At 40.9% G+C, this 20,593-nt stretch overlaps 1 protein-coding gene across 1 annotated transcript in view; it reads right to left on the reverse strand.

Annotated features, from left to right (window-relative positions):
- The window catches only part of AACS (acetoacetyl-CoA synthetase), a gene marked incomplete at its 5' end in the record, with an annotated part of 34,221 nt that extends 14,036 nt beyond the window's left edge, over positions 1–20,185 (reverse strand). The window contains 7 exons of the mRNA XM_009071057.1: positions 2,610–2,757; positions 3,363–3,444; positions 3,986–4,100; positions 7,501–7,598; positions 13,176–13,289; positions 16,088–16,208; positions 20,082–20,185. Of these exons, the coding sequence (XP_009069305.1) occupies positions 2,610–2,757; positions 3,363–3,444; positions 3,986–4,100; positions 7,501–7,598; positions 13,176–13,289; positions 16,088–16,208; positions 20,082–20,185 (782 nt within the window). The remainder of the gene's footprint in view (positions 1–2,609; positions 2,758–3,362; positions 3,445–3,985; positions 4,101–7,500; positions 7,599–13,175; positions 13,290–16,087; positions 16,209–20,081) is intronic.
- Positions 20,186–20,593: the final 408 nt, after the last annotated feature.

The following is a 20,593-nucleotide window of genomic DNA, read 5'->3' on the forward strand; positions in this document are numbered from 1 at the left end:
AAGGTACTGTGGGAGGAGGCAGAGCTGTTCTAAAGAGCTTATGGCCCAAGATGCTCTCTCAGGCTTATTTATAGAACTTGTTTATTTATAGAATTTCTATGACCCTCAAAATAAATCCCAAGCATTTAGCATTTCATGACACAGATCTGGCAGCTGATAAAACTTACTGGTCTGCTTGTCTTCATTGGGCTCAGCATATGGCTGGGTAAAGTGCTGAGCATCTGGAGTGTCAAAAATCAGCAGGCACTGCTGCTCCTGAGCCACACTATGGCACATGAGGGACCAGTGCTAAGCAGTTACACAGCTGAGAGTGAGCCATGAGTAGCTACTCATGGCTGCTCACCCTGGTCTCCAACCAGCACTGTTCTCTGCACAGTGCTCAGGAAGAGGCTGAGCGTGAAAAATCCTCAGAGTGATTTGCTTACAGCTAACACAAGAAGTTTGCAGCAGTGCAAATGTTTAAGCCCAAGTCTTGCAAGTGCTCAAGATGGAGAAAAATGAACTGATGAGGATTTTATCAAAGAACTCTCTCCTTTTTCAAGCTGAGACTGGATGTAGCCCTTAGTGCCGTGGTCTAGTGACCACAGTAGGGTTGGACTTGATGATCTTGGAGGTCTTTTCCAACCTGGCTGATTCTATGAATAAGAACCTTCCAAATGTCTTTCTGTAGCACACCCAACTGCTCAGTACCACACAGCTTTGCTTCCAAGACCAAAATCAGCCTACTCTCTCTAAGGCACCATTTTTTAAATCATCTCCCATGACCTGGCTGCATTTTCTTTATTTACATGTGTCTTTTCACTGTGTATCAAGAAAACAGAACATGTGCAGAGAAAATAAACCAGAAACATACTGCAGAATTAGATCAACTGAGCTGTGAATTTAAAGTAAGCTGCCTATTGGCATCTAAAATCAGTACAGTAACAAAACAGCACTGAAGTAGACTATAAATAAGTGATAATTGAAATGTCTTCACTGAAATGTCATCTTTTCTTGCAGTTTTAACTACCAAAACCAAACTTGGGTTAATCTGAGGTTGGAAAGTGAGACAAAGACAGTGAGCTAAATTCTGCCCTTGTTGAAATCAATGAGAATCCCCTTATTAATTCCAGTAGAAACAAGATTAAGCCAAGAACAACCACAGGATCAAGCATGCAGAATACATCTGAAAACATCTTGGCATGGACTTTATTTGTAGGCCCTGCTCAAACTGACACATACAAAGTATGCAAACCACTGAGGCCTCTAAGGCAAAATTTGCTTTTAGGCCAGAGGTGTTAGCACCAGAACTTAAGAGAAAAAGTCACTCTAATACACAACTACAGAGCTGCTCAACAGGAATGAAATCATTGCAAACAACACCCTATTCATCCATCCATCACCTGCTCTCCTCCCCAGCAAGGATGAGTAGTGTGTGCCTAAACTCTAAGGTAGCTCTGTATAAACTGAAAGGATGATTCAGATGAGAGCAGAGTCATGATTCAGGACAAGCTAAGCAGCCACACACGTAGCATAGGAAGAGAAACTTTGCAACAGAGAAAAGTCCTGATGTCTGATATAAATCCCTGGTGTTTTTCATCTCTACTGTTTATCATGCAGCACTGAACAAAACATCTGTCCTGGTTTTGCTAATCCACCTCTGCAAGTACTTAACCAGTCTAAAGCCAGGACAGCTTCAAAACAGCTGTCAAAGTTCAAAACATATCTCCTTTCTCCTTCACAAACACTGGATTTGTGTCCCAAAGGGACCACTCTCTATGTCACCTGCTGCCTGGTATCATCTCCTATTGATGATATATAAAGCAGAGTGTTTACAGGCAGCATGGGATTTGTCTGTGGGCAAATCCTCCAGTCCTTGCCATCAAAGGGAGGCAAGAAGGTACATACTATGGGCACAGCATCACAGGATTCTGCCCTCAGGCTACCCAGACAGCTCCACAGCCAACCTCACAGGATGCTCATCCTGACAGTCAAGAGCAAATAGCAGAAAAATTCACTCTGGCTAATAGTTGTGCAGCTTCATTTATACACATTGGGACAAATGCACTAGACAACATATTCTGCCTCTCTTCAGGGGAAAGCACTGCCTTTTATTAAGGACTGCATTAGTGGCAGAGTGAAAGTTTCACCATTATCTATGATTGCTTAAAAAAAGAGAGATTGCTGAGGATGACATACTCTGAACTAATAAACATGGAGTAAAGTTTAAGGTAAAAAGCAATCTAGATAATAAAAACTAAGCTCCCTATGGGCCTCATATTATCACTGTGCAAAAATCAGTTCCAAACACCCAATTCAAGTTGTTTGGCTTTTCTTCTGTAAGTATCAGTCAGGCCAGTTCTGCTGGTGCTTCTGTGACTGACACTTGCTGCCAGGAACCCCCTGAAACCTGAAAGGTCTCCACACTGATCTCTAACCCAATATACCTGATATTCTTAGCAATCCATATTTGCTTTCAAACAGCCACTTACAAACAGAAAAGTTCACTGCAAGTTATTGGAAAAACTGTCATCAATCAATCAATTCTTCCTTAAAATGATACCATTACAGGAGAAATGTAGCCCAGGCAGTTAAATATAGATGGTGCAGCCCCAGGAGGGAAGACATACCCCTGCTGAATGAACCATGCATTTTGGTGCCCCTGTTGTGCCTGATGAATACATGATAAAGAGAGGATGACTGAAAGGCAGCTGCTCAAACTCCAGCTGAGGGGCCTGGTCTCCTTTCCCAGTAGCAAGAAAGTCTTCTAAAAAGACACTGCATGAAAAGAAAAAAAGGAACATTTCAATTACCTCTTTACCCAATAGCTCTTCTACAATAAGCTTTCTACTCTAAATATACTATTTTTATTCCTCCTCCTCTCTGAATTGCTAGTTATTGTTTCCTTTTTTTTCAGCTTTAAAAATAAAACATCAGTATAATATTGAGATGGAACACAACAAAATCAAGCCTATAAATCTGCCCCTGTGACCAGCTGCCAGTTTTAACAGCCCAAAGCAGATTGGAACAAACAGTCTCCAAGTCTGGAACTCAACCACTTCCAACATATGTAATCCAAACCAGTAAATAAACCAAACAATAACACTAAAAATGTCACTTAAATTATTCATTTCTGGAAGTCACTTTCTTCCCCATGCTATAACCCATTGAATTCTGCCTTCATTTGAAAGCTATTAATACCAACAGTGAATTTGAAGAAGTAAAACATCTGCAGCAACCTACTACTTCTGTTTTCAGCATGAAGCTGGACCCACATTAAATCTGGCTAAGTCCCAGCGTTTTTAAGTTCAGGAGGTCAGTCAAGAAGTTTCCATAGCATCCATCCTTAGTTAGGACAGTCACAGCTCACAAGCTCCCATTACCTGTTTGGAATCTTGGAAATGTCTATTGTTTCCCTTGAGGACACATATGGAATCACCACCACTTTTTTTAAATCTGGAAGCCCTGGAAGGAAGAAGAAAAAAAATTATTTCCTACATTGTTACATAAACCAAAGGTCTTCTCTGTCTGGTCATATCACACAGTGTAATGAACTAAGTAACAGAAATAATTCTGAACACTGAAGCCCCAAAAGACTAACTGTTAGCCTAGATATAGTTTCCTCAATACTGCCAGCCTTTTAGGTGTAAATCTGCAAGCTTTACTGCTGTAATATCTCTTCATTTGTCTTCAGCAGCATCTTGCTTGGGCTCAAAAATGCTATCATCAACCCCTATTCCCTTACTTCTACTGCTGACTAATTTCTGGTGATCAATTTAACTTCAGCAAGCAGAACAGATAAGATCTATTTAAGCTCAGCAAGCAGAAAGCTGTTGGAATTACACAGAAGACTTTTTACTTGAATCAGTTCTGAAAATCCAAGTGGCCACAGAGATGCTGTAAAGGAGGAAGGACAGTCACAAGTGGCACTTGCAGTGGCAGTGCAGGCTCTGAGTGTTCACAGAACTACAGCACAACTAGGACTAAATGGGATGCAGTGAAATACCTTTCACCACCCTCAGCAGCTTTTCCAAGTGGTTGTGTTGTTTGCCATTGTAGATAACAGCTTCGACAGAGAAGATAAGCTTAGGTTGAATTTGGGAAAATCTGTCCAGTACACCCTAGGGACAAAGAGAAAAGTAAGTTTAAAAATGAAATTAATTGCTACAATAGGAAACTTGAGGGGTTGCTAAATGCACATTTCAATTCAAGCATGGAATAAGGACAGGAATTAACAGGAGAGTTGTTAAAAGATTGTCTGCATGTCTTTCACTCAGACAAGTTCTCTATAAAGTAAAACAGGTTTGTATTAATCTATTTCATGACCCCAAATATACCAACTAGTAACACAGATAAAATCCCCATGGACCACAGAACACCATTCACAGAAGGGTCAAGCTCACAAGGCTCTCTAAGGAGCTAGAAATTCATCCTGAGGAGCTGTAAACCCATCCAGACAGGACAAGCACCTGTGGTGTGAGCAGGAGTTGGACACTTAGTTTACACAGAGCACACAGGAGTCCTGGCTGCTCCTGCAGGCAGGTGCTCTGTGTGCCCTTGGTTTGACAGTGCACCAGTGTCTGGTGGTCTGCAGGGGGGAGAACAAACACACCAATCTTGTGGAAGATGCATTGATCACATGGTGAGCTGACACTTCCCATGAACACACAGCTTTGTCCTGCTACAAAGGAAACTCCACCACTGTTTTGTATCAAAACACCTAAACATTGAACACACATACCCCAACAAAAACTACCACAGCTCCTTTAGAATCTCTGGGGCAGGACACATTCAAATGCTAAATTTTCAGGTGTCTCTTGTAGCTTATGCTGTTTACAGGAATTTACCACAGCTATCATTTTTTTTGAGATTAAAACCCTTCTGGCATTTATTTTTTTGCCATGTACAGTGCATGCAGCAGCCTACCAGAAATGGATCTTTTTGTATCCAACAGCAGGAAGCAAATCCTTTTAGTAAAAGCTCTCAGTGTACAGTGATGCTCATCCCTCTCTAGCTACATCACTTGAAGCATTAAGAACCATGAGATTACTCAATGCTGTAAAATTGTCAGCTAACTGTTCAAGAACAAATCTCCTAAATCATGTTGCAAAAATTAGGCTTGAGTTATGGTGCTTATTCTTCCCAGCACTCTTTATTCTTTTGTCTCCTACTGTGGAGCCAAAATGGGAAACAAATTATTACCAAATCAGGAGATAAACTTTATCAATTAGTTTAAAACTAAAAACCACCAGAATCTGTTTTGGTGACATAAGAAGTTTTCAAGAAGCCTCTAATGTGTTATCTAACAAACTTAGAAATGTAGATTTAATTAACACATCACAGCCACTCTAAGGGAGTATGAAATCAAATTTCCTGCTTTCTTAGGTATATTATACCTACTTCTTTGCACCTTTTTCCAAGAGCAGGCCAAGCTGCCACACACACACACGTGTGTACACACATTTCTGCTGAGCACAGAGCACACATCCCCCATTTCCATGCTGCCTGATGTTTAAAAATGAAACCCAATGACAACGAAGGGTACTTTAACAGAAGACTCAAATCTGAAGAGAAGTGTGAATCAGAAACAGAGATGACTCCAATTCTCAGGGTCTTACCAAATCTGCTAACACACCCAGTTAGATTCATTAGCACTGGCAGGATCAAATCCCACAGGGCAGCCTGGTATGATACAAAGGCAATACAAACAGATGGAACATGTAATTGCTACACTGGAACTTTAATCCAAGCAGATGGCTCAGCAAGGAGTTGCTTTCAGGAAAAGCTCAGGTATACCAGATATAGCTATGAGCCTAAAATCCAGTGCTAAAAATTGTGCAGGGTCCCATGAATGGAGCTGCACTGACTGTGCTGGGGCTCACCAAAGGTTCCTCACCTGGTTCTAAGAGCAGAGCTTCTTTATAAGCTGATGTATCCAACAAATGCACAGGCCAGAGCAGCACTCTCCTATTAGAATATGTAAATGGGTAACAGGGACTAGAGAAATGAAGCACAAGCTGCCAAGAGTGGCATCGTGCGTGGGAGGGAGCTCACTGGTTCCCTGACAGCACTTCCTGAACATCTCTGGCTCTATGGCATTCAGAGCCTGCAATGTGTAGGCAGCTCTGAAAAGTGACATTTCTAAGCTTCACAAAACAGAGATACACAATTGGACTTGAAATGTTGAAAATGCTACATGACTTCCCAGAACACAAACAAAAGTCTTCATTTACATTAACAGGACTAATGCAACTGCACAGAAGGAGGAATATCTTTTCCTTTAGGTGGAAGCCAATATATCTCTAAGGACCTCTGCTGATCTCCCTCAAGATTTTGGGGTTTGAATTCATGCCAAAACATGCTGCTAAGCCAAAGGAGAATAAATGATATCGATGGCACTGCTGCTCCAAGGCTAAGTTTCATTTAAAAAACTATCACAAAAACTAAATAAAGCTGAGCACTGAAAATAACAGCACATCAACATGGGCAGAGAACATACCACAGCTCTGTAATGCAAGCAAAATGAACAATCTTCCCCCAGATGAGAGATCAAATCACATTGCAAAGAAAATACTCCATACTGTCATTTTCTGAGCAAGCAGAAAATATTTGTAGAACAGATTGATCATTACACGCTGTAATGATTTTTTAATCAGGTTTTTTCCCAATGATACACTCTCAAGTGAAGGATGTGGAATGCTGCCGCCCTCTAGTGCTAATCCAGGGAGGGCCATTCCACACGTTTTCCCACCTACTCTGGTTAAACACTGAAATTGAGGTTATTACCTCAAAACTTTGTATTGTTTGTGTGTTGCAGAGCACAGAACACCATTTTCCACACGCTGTCATGTAAACTTTTAGACAGAAGAAAGGTTCAACACTCCATTTTAGAAGTGATTTGTATCTGTCATTGATGTGTGCTAAAAACTTCACAAAGGAAGCAGAAATATACAACCAAAACTTCCAAGGCACATTAAAATCTGTTTGGATGTCACGATAATTTTACTGTCTCTCAGACACAGCATTTATTTCTACGAGGAAGAGTTAAACAGGTTAGTGATATTAGCCTGAAATTCCTCACCATGATGGCAAAGCTTTCTGGAAAAGACCAGCTAAGGTGCTGTTGAGTTCACCCACACAGGAGGCAAAGGATGAGACTACTTAGGCAAAGAAACTGAGGCAAGATTGGGAAAGAAGGGCCAAGCCCCAGACAGCTCTGTTGCACTGCTGCTCATTTGTACATTTAATATAATAAAAGCCCACCAAGACCATGTGAAAATATCCCAACAGTGAGTTGCTACAGCTACTCAAATCACTATGCTGACAGACATTACTGACAGCTCAAAGTGTGGGTTTTCCTTCAGCTGTGGCAGCTCGAGAAAAATCCAGAGCACTTGGCTGTGCCAGGAGGTGGCAGCAAGACTAAAGTGAACAGAATGGATTTGCCACTCGAATTTATCACCCTCACATTTTTCTGAAGCCCAGGGAGAGCTTTTCTGCACGTGCAATAAGGCTACTCACATTAATGCCAAAGTCTGGTGATGTGGAACTCCAGATCGCTCCGATGCTTGCAGCAGCCAACATTGCTTCCACTGCATGAATGCTGTTTGGTAAGTAACCTAGGGTAGAGTTTGGATGATTAGAGATGGAAGAACACTTAAAAACTAACAAATCTTAACAGTAAATACAAGGTATGCAGTAGCCAGTTAAAACAGATTTTCCAAAAATTAAAAAAAATAGGCTGAAACATCCTTTAAATCTTGCCACACAATCATAACATCCTTCAAAGTCAAATCTGCTCAAAGAATTAAATTCATTTATACAAATAGTTTAATCAGTTTTTATATCTACAAAGTTAGTCCCAATTTACAAATGTTTCTACTTAACCAATAAGCAGATAAGAGGGCAGAATCCTGAAAAGAAAAACTGGGGAGGGGAGAAAGTTTCTGATTAGAGCACACAGGTACTAAGAACACAGCATCGTGCAGGGGAATAGAACAGATCTGTAGGAACAGCCAGTAGAGAAGGAAGGAGATCTGGAAGGAAAGATGATGGAAGTTCAAAAGCAGAAATTCAGCTTTACAAAGCTAAATGTTGTCTGGTAGACACTGCCAGAACCTTAAACATGAACAAGCAAAACCAGTGTCTCAGCTGATAAGGGAATAATACAGTGGGACAGGCCCTGGAATGCTCCCACGCAAATGTGGCTCTTCAGGTTTATCTCATTAGCTTGCAGCAAGATCTCATGATTTCAATTCAATTTATCAAGACATAGAGAATAAATTAATGTCAAGAAAGTTACATTTTCAGTGAGCTCAATTTGAGCAACTCTCCAGAAGGTGCTGGTGGCTGGGACTGACTCTCCACTGATCAGAATCCAACCCACACATGAAAATCTGCAACTGGAATTCACAAACTACACTAAAGCAGATGAAATACCTGGAGTTTCAGATCATCCTTCTTAAGCAACCAAAAGGATGGTCAAATACTTTAACAAAAGGATAGGATGGGCCTAATTGCAGATCTTTGAGATCTAATTAGAATTCAGCATTTGAAAGCAAACAATGGCAATAAAAATGTTTTCCAACCTGTTTACCAGCAGTGTGAGCACTGACAGATCTTGGCCTGCCATGGAAGCTGCAGCACAAGTACCTACCAGACAAGGCACTTCTCAAAGAAAGATACTTAGGGATGTACTTTTCAGGAGAGGAACTAAGATCACAGATCTTAAGAGCAATTTCTATAAACATTAACTTTATCAAGCAGGAGTGTATCGAGCTGGATTTCTGTGAGGTTCTACACAGCTGAAAAAAATCCCAACCTTTTGCAGATAAAGTTTACTTTTTACAAAGAAGTCTGAATTTAAGCTGAGATTTTTCTTCAGAATTAAAAAAAAATAATAATAAATCAGTGGAATGAGTTTGTTAAACCAGTGTAGCCACTTGAGTTGCTGTAATCTGCTGTGCTTTTTGGGAGTACTAAATTTGAAAACAGCATTATGGCCTAAAAGCCTAACAACTTTTGGAAAAACACACAGCTGTGGATAAAAGCCTCATACCATGCTCGGATATAAATTACTCCCTACAACTGCCTGCAGCTTGTGTTCTGTTCAGTGAAGTTCTTAAGTACATAGAGTGCAAAATCTCATGCCCATAAAGGCATTGTTTATTTTGCTATTTGCCCCTAAGGGTCAAGGTTTATGGTACAGGCTACAGTATCCCACAATCTTAGGGGTTTTTCTTGTAAGAGTAATTTTACTCCCTAATGATAACTGAAAAGATATGAACCAGAACGGACTGAAATGTCATTCTGTGTGACGAAAGCAGTTCTTTAATTGATGCCAAATGTTCCCACTGATGGGATTATCAGGGGGACAGAGTGCAATGAAAGCTGAAAGATCTCTCTCCATGCTTTGGAGCAGTTATTACCTTGCCATAGCTTACAAGCTTCAGTTCTATATAAGCAAGTTCTCCTTTTCACCACTCCTACACAAAAGCCCTCAAGGCAAGAACACAAGTCTCTGCTGATGGTGAACCAGACAATTAAATCATTAGTTTCACGTGTCAGTTGGCTTTGAGGTGGTGGTTGAGTTTTAGAGGATACCAGCCAAAACTGCCCAAAGGGATGAAGCAAGCACAGCAACTTCCTCTGCATTCTATATCTCTACCCAATGGCTGCAGCCTGTACTGGGATTTCACACACATCTGTCCCAGCACCAGGTAACACCAGTAAAAATATGGGTCTATTCTGGGTAGAGATCCTCCAAACCTAGCAATGCACAAACCTACGCCCTGTCTCTCAACAGCTCCCAGCACTAGGTGACAAACTATTTCTGTCAGTCCTTCAGATTAAAACTGGATTCTCAAATATAAAGAAAATTATCATTAGAAGTTATTTCTCCCTCTCTCATAGTAGAGGTTCTACAAACTGATGACAGCCACTGCCATGTATGTGACACTCCCTGCATTTGCCTGTGCCCCTCAAAGTATTCCGTGGGCTGACACAGGTCCCAAGTGTCTAAAACTGGACAAACAGGAATGCTGCTGACAAAGTTGATGCAAAATGTCTTTAGCTGAATTAACATCAGGGGTCACAGAGCAGTGACCTGGGTATAGAAGGTCTGTACTACAGAAGTAAAATAGTGCTGCTAACTTAGATATTCATCCTATGTTTGTTCATACATTTACCTAGAGCTCCATGTTTCAACTAAGCATCAAAACCAGTATTTGTCAACATGGGTGAAGGCTACAGGAAGTATTTCTCTGTCTCTGTATATTAACTTGTTCCTTTCTTGAAGCTGTTAAAGGTGCAAACCACCTTCTGTTACTAAAAAGATCTTCCTACTTTGGGTGATCTAGAAAGCAATCAAATAGAAGGTTTAAAACACAGGAGTTGGGAATTTATCAGCTAGGGATATCAGGGTATGACAAACCAAGGGTCCTAGCAGCACTCCTGACTTTTTAGTATACAATCTCCATAAGGACAAAGAAACAAAAGCTTTCCTTTGACATATACCCTGTGACAAATCTTTAAGCAGGACAAATGGTATCTTATAAACAGTCTGGATTTTTTTTAAGAGCCACTTACAGCCTGATCTGCTCAGGACAGCATTTTCTGTCAGCTGCTATTTGCTTAATCTAGCACACACTGAGATTACATTCAGATGTGTTTATTTACACTGCAGTACTTGAACAACAGAATAGGTAAAAACTGTAGTCCAAAACTGGATATAATCGTGCTGAAAAATACATGTAAAGTCTCATTTCTCAGAGTGCTGATACCACATTCCAGGCAAGCATCTAATGCCTCTATGAAATAGAATAAATGTGCACTCAGAGGCATCCAAAACAGGCACCCAAACATTCAGAGTCATCTGAATGAAAAAAAAACAACTGAACTGGGACCCTGCATCAAAGACTTTGTCTGAACCTTGAAATAATGCATCAGGAAGAAGGAAATAGGGAGCTGCAACTGCAGTATCTTCTCAATGGCTCACACTGTTGAACCACAGCAGCTCTCAAACAGAAGATAATCAAAGACAGACTTCCAGTTTCCCTTTTCAATGTTCATTTCATGCTCCTGCAGGACTTCAAAGTGGCCATCCCACCAACACTGCTGTGGTCTGAGACTATTAGTAACATGCTAATCTCCTTACAAAGCTAGCTTTAAACCCCACGTACGCAACCAGGGCTAATACAGTTACTATAGATAAAATACCAGCTTTAAACAATATCATTCATTGATGTTTTGCTGAGGATGTTTTTGTGTGAACACATGGGGAAGATTAGACTAACTGCTGACTTGTAACAGAGCAAAGCTGGCTACAGGGATAGAATAGAAGCAACTTAACCAGAGATGAGAAATATACTCCCAGTTTTAGTTTATTCCTATTTCAGTCATTGTGCTTTGCCAAACAGATGGCCAAGTGGGAGACCAGGAGTACCTCACATGTGGATCTGTGCAGCTTGCATTAGGTATTGTATGTCTCTTCCAACTGTTCAAGCATCACTGAGTACTGCAAGACATCTTTAGAGAAAGAAATATGTTTCACCACACATCTGCTCCAATTATGTTTACTATTAAGTGCTGTCTCCTTAGTGATGGGAAGCATGAAATCAAGCTGAAAAAGTGCTGATACTGCTGCTTGTCCACCCACATTCACCCACCTCCACCTTCACCATACTATTACTGTCATGATGCAAACAGAAATTGTAGTGAACAAACTAGGGGATATGTTAAGTCTAATGAAAAGTTAAAGCAGTCTTGTCTTAGAGGCAGCAAAGCATGGAGGTGAAATTCACAGGAAAACCATGTTAATGGTTACATTCCTGTAATTTTAACAGCTCAAGATTTTAAAATAAAGTGTCAAAGGCATCAGAACTTGACAGGCTGACTAGGTGTTAGGCTGCTACAAGAAAATTAACAGAGTATCTCCATTCTGTTGAGAAGCTGATTTTTCAGAAGCAGTAGAAGCACATCCTGTGTTACTGCCCCAAGGCACCAGGTGTGGTAACTGTATGATCAGTTACCAGTTCCAGAGAATACTTATACTATATGCATGAAATGAGCTCTACTGAGTATATTGTACATTTTCAGGTCATCTCTGTGGGTTTAAAATATAATAAAGCACACCCTTCCAGTTTTCAAGACACAGGTTTAATGCAGAAAACAGTTTCATCACTTAGGGCTTGCATCATGTAAGAATTGACACACACTTAGTATAATGGCCAAGTATTGCTCAAGGAACATATAATTCCAGGAGTATAATGGATACACACACCATAATTGGCAGATGGGAGTCAAGGAGCTCCAAGGATATTGCAGGTCTGACTTGCAGCTCACTGACAAAACTAAGGTGTGTTACAGAGCACATGAAGTAGAGACAAAGCAGCTGAGCTAGAAGATCCAACCCAGTAATTTAGAAATCACTGAACTGAGACCAACTTGAGTAACTCCTTTCCATGCCTGGACTATATAAGCCATTCACAGGACAAAAAACTGTTTATAAAAAAAATCTACATGACAGTCTTGTGACAGGAAGTATTACTGCTGATGATTTGGTGAAAGGATCAGAGTTCTAACCACCAATTCTGCACCAGTATGACTTGAAAAGTTCCTGCCCACCAGCTGCTCACTACCACTGCTCTAGAAGAGATTTTCCCCAAAAGCACTGGGGGGAGAAGACAGTACAAGTTCTCAGGAACTACAGATCACGGAGCACTGCATTACCTCGGGCTGCAGGGTCAGGAATTGCCAACTGGCACCAGAACAACCAACCTGGGACCATCATTTCCCAGACTGCCTCTGAGAGAATCTGCCAAGCCTTGTGAGTCAAAGCTCACCTAGATGTAAAGTCTCCATCACTTCTGCTTCCAGAGCATTTATGAAGCAGACCTTTGTGAAGCTTTTTAAGGGGTGTTTTCCTTCTCCCTCCAGTGCTAGACAACTGTTTATGAAGCAGACCTTCGTGAAGCTTTTTAAGGGGTGGTTTCCTTCTCCCTCCAGTGCTAGACAACCTGCAAGCTAATCCAAGTTCCTTCCCTCTAGCAATGTATTTCACACAAATGTAAATATAGCAGCGTAAGAGCCTTTTCTTTAGGAATGTTTCTGTGAAATACACTCGTGTTTCTGTAACTCTGACTATGCACTTGCGTATTTCAAGAAAATATCTCCTGTTCATTGCAGAAATTACTCACCCACAACTCTGTCTCCAACTTTTACTCCCATCTTCCTCATGGCTGCAGCATACAAAGCTACAGCTTGTCTCAGTTCTTCAAAAGTAACTTTCAAGACTTCTTCTTTGCCTTCCCCTGAAGAAAATTTAAACCACTAGTCAAAAATTAGGCATTGCAACACAAGCAGAGTACAAACAACTAATTCTGGAAGAATACAAGCAATTTTAAGGGAAGAGTTCCCACTAATATTTACCCTTCCTGCTTTTTTAAGTTCCTATTATGTTACCAACCTTTTGTTTTTAACAGGAAATATTAATCAGTGATATTACTTCAGTAGCATGAGGACATTTCTAGACACAAACATACAAAACCACAAACTATTCACTGGAGAAAGGTGAGTTCTCCAAGAACATTCATAGTGAATGGATTGCACTCACCAAGGATAATTTCTAATAATGGAAAAAACCCATTCATTTTTCTCTTTTTGATGAGTTTTCTCATTAGTTCTAAGCTGCCAAGTTTAAGTTTTATGACAGCAAGTTACTGCTGACTAAAAAGTCATGTACATACAGGCTTGACTTTCAATATGCTTTTTAAACACCTGACTTTGCCAACATAGCACAAAGCAAACAAACTCAACTGGACTCCATTCATCTCTAAAAGCATCTGCAGGTTGTTTTCACTTGTGTACTGAATGTCAGATGTTACATAAGCTGTTAATAAATCACTTGTGAAACAAAATGAACAAATCTAAATGTTATGAAAGGAAAATCTGTCATCTGAAAGGTCCCTTCCTGTACTTCCTCCATGTGACTCCTGCAAACCATTTGGCCTGTCCTGTTTCCAGTATCCAGAATTTATGAAAACACCATGCCAAGAATGGGCCAAGAGAGTTATTTTTCACTCGTCTGCCTTTTTAAAACTTTCATACCAAGAAGTTTGGACAGAGCAAAAGAGCAGGTCATGATGCAAAACAACACAGAAGCCAATGTAACACCTAGTTCATACACTGAGCAGGGACTGCCAACAGTGTGTTCCCACAGAACAACAGGAAATGGGACTCTGATATAGCACCATGATTAAAGCCCCAGGAGAAGGGAATCACAAAAAAGGTTCACAGTGGGAGCCAGCAACAAGTGAAACTGTTTAGAAGAGCTACATTTACATTCCTGTGCTCTGATGCTCCCACAGAATCATCCCTAGTGAACACACAAACCTGACCCAGGTTCCTGAACCACCACTCTGACCTAGCAGCATGGGGTTAACAAAAAATACTCTGACTTAAGAGGTCTTAAGAAGATTAAACACAGCAGAAGGTCATGAAAGAAATGCAGGTGCAAGTCTGTTCACCACAGAGGAACAAATGTGTTCACTCCAGCACTGATTCAATAACTAACCAGAAAATAATTTTGCTCCTTTTGCTATTGTCACTTGTGATTATGTGACACACAGAGCACTGAGTCTCTGGTACAACCCATGACTTCCTAACAAGGAGGAAGATCTACAGGGGCAGTGTAACCACATGTCAAACCAAGCAGTTCACTAAACTGATAATAACTCCTTCGATAATTTGAAGTGACAATATTTAACTCCACTTGTTCTCAAGTTGCATGTTTAGCTTCTACCATTGAGAAATCAATCACATCAATTGTACATACATTTGGAGTTGACTTACTAATCAGTGTTTGGCTTTCAGGTGCTTCACAGGATGTACTTAACTACACCCATTTTTTTTTCCTCCATTAAATAATACATAAAAAGCTTTTCTAATGAGCTCAGAACCTGAAAGCAATGAGACCATCACTTTGAAGCTCTCTGTTACAAGCCTCATTTCTACCAGACTTCAGCAGATCAATTCTTATTACACCAAAACTGGGTCAGAGACTTCCCCATTCTCTCTGAACTGGTAGTTGATTTTATATACATGATCAGAGAGCTTTCCTTCAATACCTCTAAGCAGTAAAATGCAACTGATCAGTATTTCTTCAGCAGTAGGTGATTGTTTTCTCACATGGTTTTTGAACAGCTATCAGAACAGCAACATGTGTAACAAACTGATTTCTATATATCTGACATTTTTAATACCTACACAATCAATCCATAGCTCTGCATCGTTTTCTCTGCTAATTAGCTACAAGGCTTCATTGTTCATTGTTAAGCTACTAAGAAGCATCACTGCTTGGTCAGTCTCATGATAAGGATTAGGCCCAGCAAAAGGGAAGCTCAGAATACAACTCCCTAAGGAAGCACTCACACACCTGCAGGGAAGCTAATCCTATCTAACAGCTAATCTAGAATTGGTTTTTAAACTTAAAGTCAGCAGATACAGAGAAAGGGCCTTTTTTTTGTCTTAACATTACCATCCTCTGCATGAGTATGCAGGTATTTCACTAGACTTATCTTTGGTCTAATAAAAAAAATTAGGATGAGCTTTAGTGTTCCAGAAAAGTGAAATTCCAAGTCTTCCATGCACATACTCATCCTTTCTGTATTGTCAGAGTTCATTCCTACCTACACCCCATGCAGTCCTTAGTATTCCTAAAATAAAAAACATAGGAAGAGGGTGGGAAGGACATTATCAAGCAACAGTGCCAAAATGCTTCCTGAAGGCAAACACTGAGTGTTTGACAAACCCGAAATGATACCTCATATACTTGGGATGTTAAACTCAGTAGGATCTTCACTACCTTAACACAGTTGAGCAGTCTAAAAAAACCTCATTTTGTTTGTCAAGAACTTTCAAGATCTATATTCCAGAGCACGTCCTGCTGGGTTTATTGCAGAGCTCTATCATAGAGTGTGCAGAGTCACCAACTTTATTAACCTTATTTCTCCTCCCCAAGCCAGTTTATTTCAAGGTTTCATCAACAGCAGAGCTGTTTTGTAAGGCTTAGTCCTGTGAACATAAATACAAGCCATGAATAGTTTCTTACTTGCTGCATACAGTGCAATTTTGTCATTGTCCTTGTGCTTCAGAAGATTTTCTGCATAGTTCAGCCGACTGCCCTTAAACCATTCCGGGACATCTGCAATACTTTTGGATGTATCAACCACCTGGAAAAAATATAATATATTACTGGAAAACAGAGCATTGTACTGAAATCAGCAAATTAACTCCAAGCTCTTTATAGACTATTAGGCAAGAATCATTTCTCCCAGGTTACAGATGGCAAACAGACACTGAATCCTGTAATTAGTGGCCTGGAAAGATTAATTATTTGTCAACTGTCACAAGCAAATACGTCATTACAACAAAACTAGAAAAAGTTCCTTGCTGACAGTTCTACCTTTGGACCAGCCCTTAATACACAAGTAAAACAAACCACTTAAAACATAAATAAACCATGTGATTACACCCAGACCACAAGGTACAGGCAAGCCACAGTGCTCAGAGGGTTTTGCCTCTGGAAATACCCCCTCAACAGGGACTGAGCTGCAGCACAGTTCAACTCTGCCAGGCCACACTGCAGAGCCTCCCTCTTACAGCAGGGAGAGCACAGGAAGGTGTGAGCACCCATTCTTCCCCAGCATGAGTCATAGGGTACAGTGACCAAGAACTCAGACAATGGTAATTCAAAATAATCAGCTACATAGTTCAATAAGTTCAAGCTTTTTAATCCAATTCTCCATTTTTCAGGACGAATATGGTTGAACAACCTAATGAACTCATATTAAGTAACTCCCCATTTAGGACTAAGACATGCAAAGAATTGAAAAATGCAATGAAAAGTCATCAAAAATAGGTTCAGCTGAAACAACTTCCTCCACCTTCCCCAGCAAAGCATTAAATTGCCCTTTGGTAAGTCACAGTTAAGTCTATACCTTTAGTAACAGTGATAGGTCAAGAACCCCTCAGCATAAGCCACAGAGGTCTGAATTCCTTCCAAAATGCTCCACTGCTCAGCAATTCAACTGCTCAGCAGCACATGTGTTTTCAAACCTTTAAATAGAAACTTGATTTTACAGTTGTGTTTTTGAAAGCTTCAGTTTATACCCTCAGGTTCTCTCTCCTGGATTGCACATGCATTAGAGGAACAGCATTCCTTCAGAGAGTGAAAGGCTCTTCTGAGAGCCAGGCAGAACTCAAAATACCCTCCATTCCCCAAAACCTAATGGGTTTGTGCTTCAGGATGGGCAGGGTATGAAGGCCTGGAGGCAAATCTCAAACTGATTTATAAGTGAAGCTAAAGCTCCTGTGGAAGTGCTCTACTGCATCACTTCATTCCAAATGTGCTTTCTAAAAATGGGAACTCACGTAGATCTCTTTGACCCTAACAACTAGCAAGAATTGAGTTTATAAAATTCACATTTTATCAGCTCAGGCTGCAGAAATATATTTTTTATACTAACATATATTGCTGCAGTAATTAGAAGCTGCTCTTAGAACTGACTCATTTCTAACTTCCTTAGCTTGAAGAAAAGCAAGCAGAATGTTTTCAACATTTTCCAGGACATGATCCAACATAACTATTTTTTTCCTGAAGTGGAAAAAAATCCTTCAAAGAGGATTCAAAGAGCTTCAAAGAGCTGCACTAGCACAAGGTGCTAGACTCACACACTTGATGCTCCAATATTTTCTTCCCAGGTAACACCTATGACTCCTAGTTAAGCCCAATCTCTTCAGCAGTGCTACTGTGTTACATGAATGACCTGATCTCTCCCTTAGAGGCTCCTCCACAGGACCAACAGCTTCTCACAGCCAAAGAGAATCAGTTTAGACTACATTCCTCACTTAAAATCAAAAGCTACTTGTCATTTGGCATACCAACACCAATGCTGCCATGTCAGTGTAGCTTTGCACACTGCAAGTACCTGTGTTCTTTTCAGAAGTGACACAGATATCAATTACTACAGAGCGATATCAGCATGTCCACATCACGTACCTAAAACCTTTACCAAGTGTAAATGAAAACACTGACTGCCTGGGTTACACATACACAAGATTTTATCATTGTTCTTAGAATGCCCAGTGAAAGCAGAAGCTGTTTCATAGGCTGAGAACAACGGAGTCAACTCTGGTTCGTGGAAAGTTTTATTTCCCTCAAAGCATAATGCTTAATTCCAACAGACAGCCAGGATCAAGCTGTAAGACACTTCAAACTTCTCAGCTCCTTAGCTACCACAGACCAGCTCAGTTACTGTGATCTGCTTTTCTTCCTGACATATACAGAAGAAATGGCCCAATGGCAAGGACTAACAGCAAGTGAGAAAGCTGCAGTCAAGCCTTGAAGCTGCCACTGAGGGAAAGTCAAACAGCAATGTCCATAACCAGTGACTCAGGCCATCTCCTGCAGCCCTTGTCTCTCAGCTGACTCTACCTCTGTCTCAGTATCTCACATCACAGCAAGACCACTACAGAACAGGCATGCAGTGGCCTAGAGCTCACAAATAGCCTAGTTAAAGCCTTCCTAGACACCCCCCATCTTCTTGCTTCTCATCCTCAGGAAACATCCATTTTTAAGGCACCAACTCCTGCTTCAGTCTCCCTCCAGTTCAGCCATCAGTGGCATCTGGAGGGACTTACGTCCAGGAGTACCAGTCCTGGAAGGCAAGAGAACAAGAGTTATTGTCCAGCTTGCTCAGTACAGATATACAGGTGCTACCTAGCTCTTCTGAACTGCTTGTTCAAGGCAATTTGAGTTCAAGTGGAAAGTTATAAAAATAAGCTTGATAGCAGTACACAACATGTAAAGAAAATACACAGCACCCAAAACCAACCTGGCCAGATTTAAAGTTACCATCTATAGGCAGAACAGAAGATTGTGTTTACAGTCTTCAAGACCACACACTTCAAAATAAGGCTAGATCTTACACTCTTGCTGAATTCACTCTTCTGAAGGGTGGGTCACATGAAGACACCTGAGCACACAGGTCCATGGCACAAGGAATCACTTCATCTACCATATCATGCAGTACAGAAATTCATAAACCAGGCAAAGTCAAAAGAAACTTACTAGTCCCCTCTGCAGGCCTGGCAGTACTGAGTGTTCCTGGAACAGATGGTCTCCAGGGATTAACACACAAGTCCAGTTCTCTCTACTAAGTCCCAGGAAGGTTCCTCTGCCTCAAGCTTTTGAAGTAATTAGTCCACCATCTTCCTCAGATAGAAAACCACAGGGTGATGTTGATATCCTACACCAGGACTGTACAAGGGCTCTGACTCTGCCTTCCATTTGCAAGAGCTTCAGAGTCACCTTTATTCCAAAGCAACTCTGTGGCATAGTCTGGTATTCTACCCATAACTGCATTCAACCACCACCATTCCCTCAGAGGTATTTCAAGCCTACACCTGACTGCAGAGCTTCCATAACCAGTTCTACAAAGCCAAGAGTGTAACAGGTGTGCTTATCAGGTGAGCTGACTCAGGGAAGACAAACATCAACTTGACTGTATGCCAGAACTTACAAAACCAGCATGATCTTACAGCAGAAGGCATTATGCTGGTAGACTACTCACAAGCAAGCAGGAAATGCAAGAGTTCCACAAGGACACCACAGCAGAACTGTTTAGGACAATAAAACTTGAGGATTTCACTGGCCTAAAGTGTATCAGCAACCACCATCCAAGCACACAAGGTAATTCAAGAAACCCCACACAAGGAAATATACCCCTGACAGATTTTTTGCATCACTTGTGCGAGTTCCAAGAAGAGGTCAAAAGACTGATTGTAAAACCAGTTTATTCAAGGACACCACAGCAGAACTGTTTAGGACAATAAAACTTGAGGATTTCACTGGCCTAAAGTGTATCAGCAACCACCATCCAAGCACACAAGGTAATTCAAGAAACCCCACACAAGGAAATATACCCCTGACAGATTTTTTGCATCACTTGTGCGAGTTCCAAGAAGAGGTCAAAAGACTGATTGTAAAACCAGTTTATTTCCCCTTTGTGTTGCACTTACTGCAAGATAAACACTGAACTTACCTCATCATATAGGCGAGAGCAAACGATGTTACTGTACTTCCAGAATTCTGCCCAGAAGTCCAAGTAGGATTCCACTGACCACTGGTATAAGTCATTGTAGTTGGCTGGAATTAATAGATATGTGTTAGCATTATACAGATAATTACGGCAATTTAGATAGACTACAATTAGCGATGTCCTGGATAAAGAAGAGTTGTGGCTACAACAACCAGGAAGATAAAGCTAACCACACAGAGCAGATCACTTCTGCTCAAGGCAAGGGACTATAGCATCAGAGTGAGCCTAGTTCAACACCTGAACAGATGGCATCACTTCACCTGACTGTGTTCAAGCCATTTGCCACCAGAGACAGGAACCTTTTCTAATAATTCTGTGCAACATCTGCACACACTCCTCCCCCCCATCAGTGCAAGGGAAGATCAAACAGCAGGACTGTCCTGCCTGCTGACACTTCCTATCATATCATCACAATACTTTCACACAGCAGAAGATAAACAAAGCTCCCCACCAGG

Source organism: Acanthisitta chloris, unplaced genomic scaffold, assembly GCF_000695815.1.
Source record: "Acanthisitta chloris isolate BGI_N310 unplaced genomic scaffold, ASM69581v1 scaffold23583, whole genome shotgun sequence".
Lineage (NCBI taxonomy): Eukaryota > Metazoa > Chordata > Aves > Passeriformes > Acanthisittidae > Acanthisitta > Acanthisitta chloris.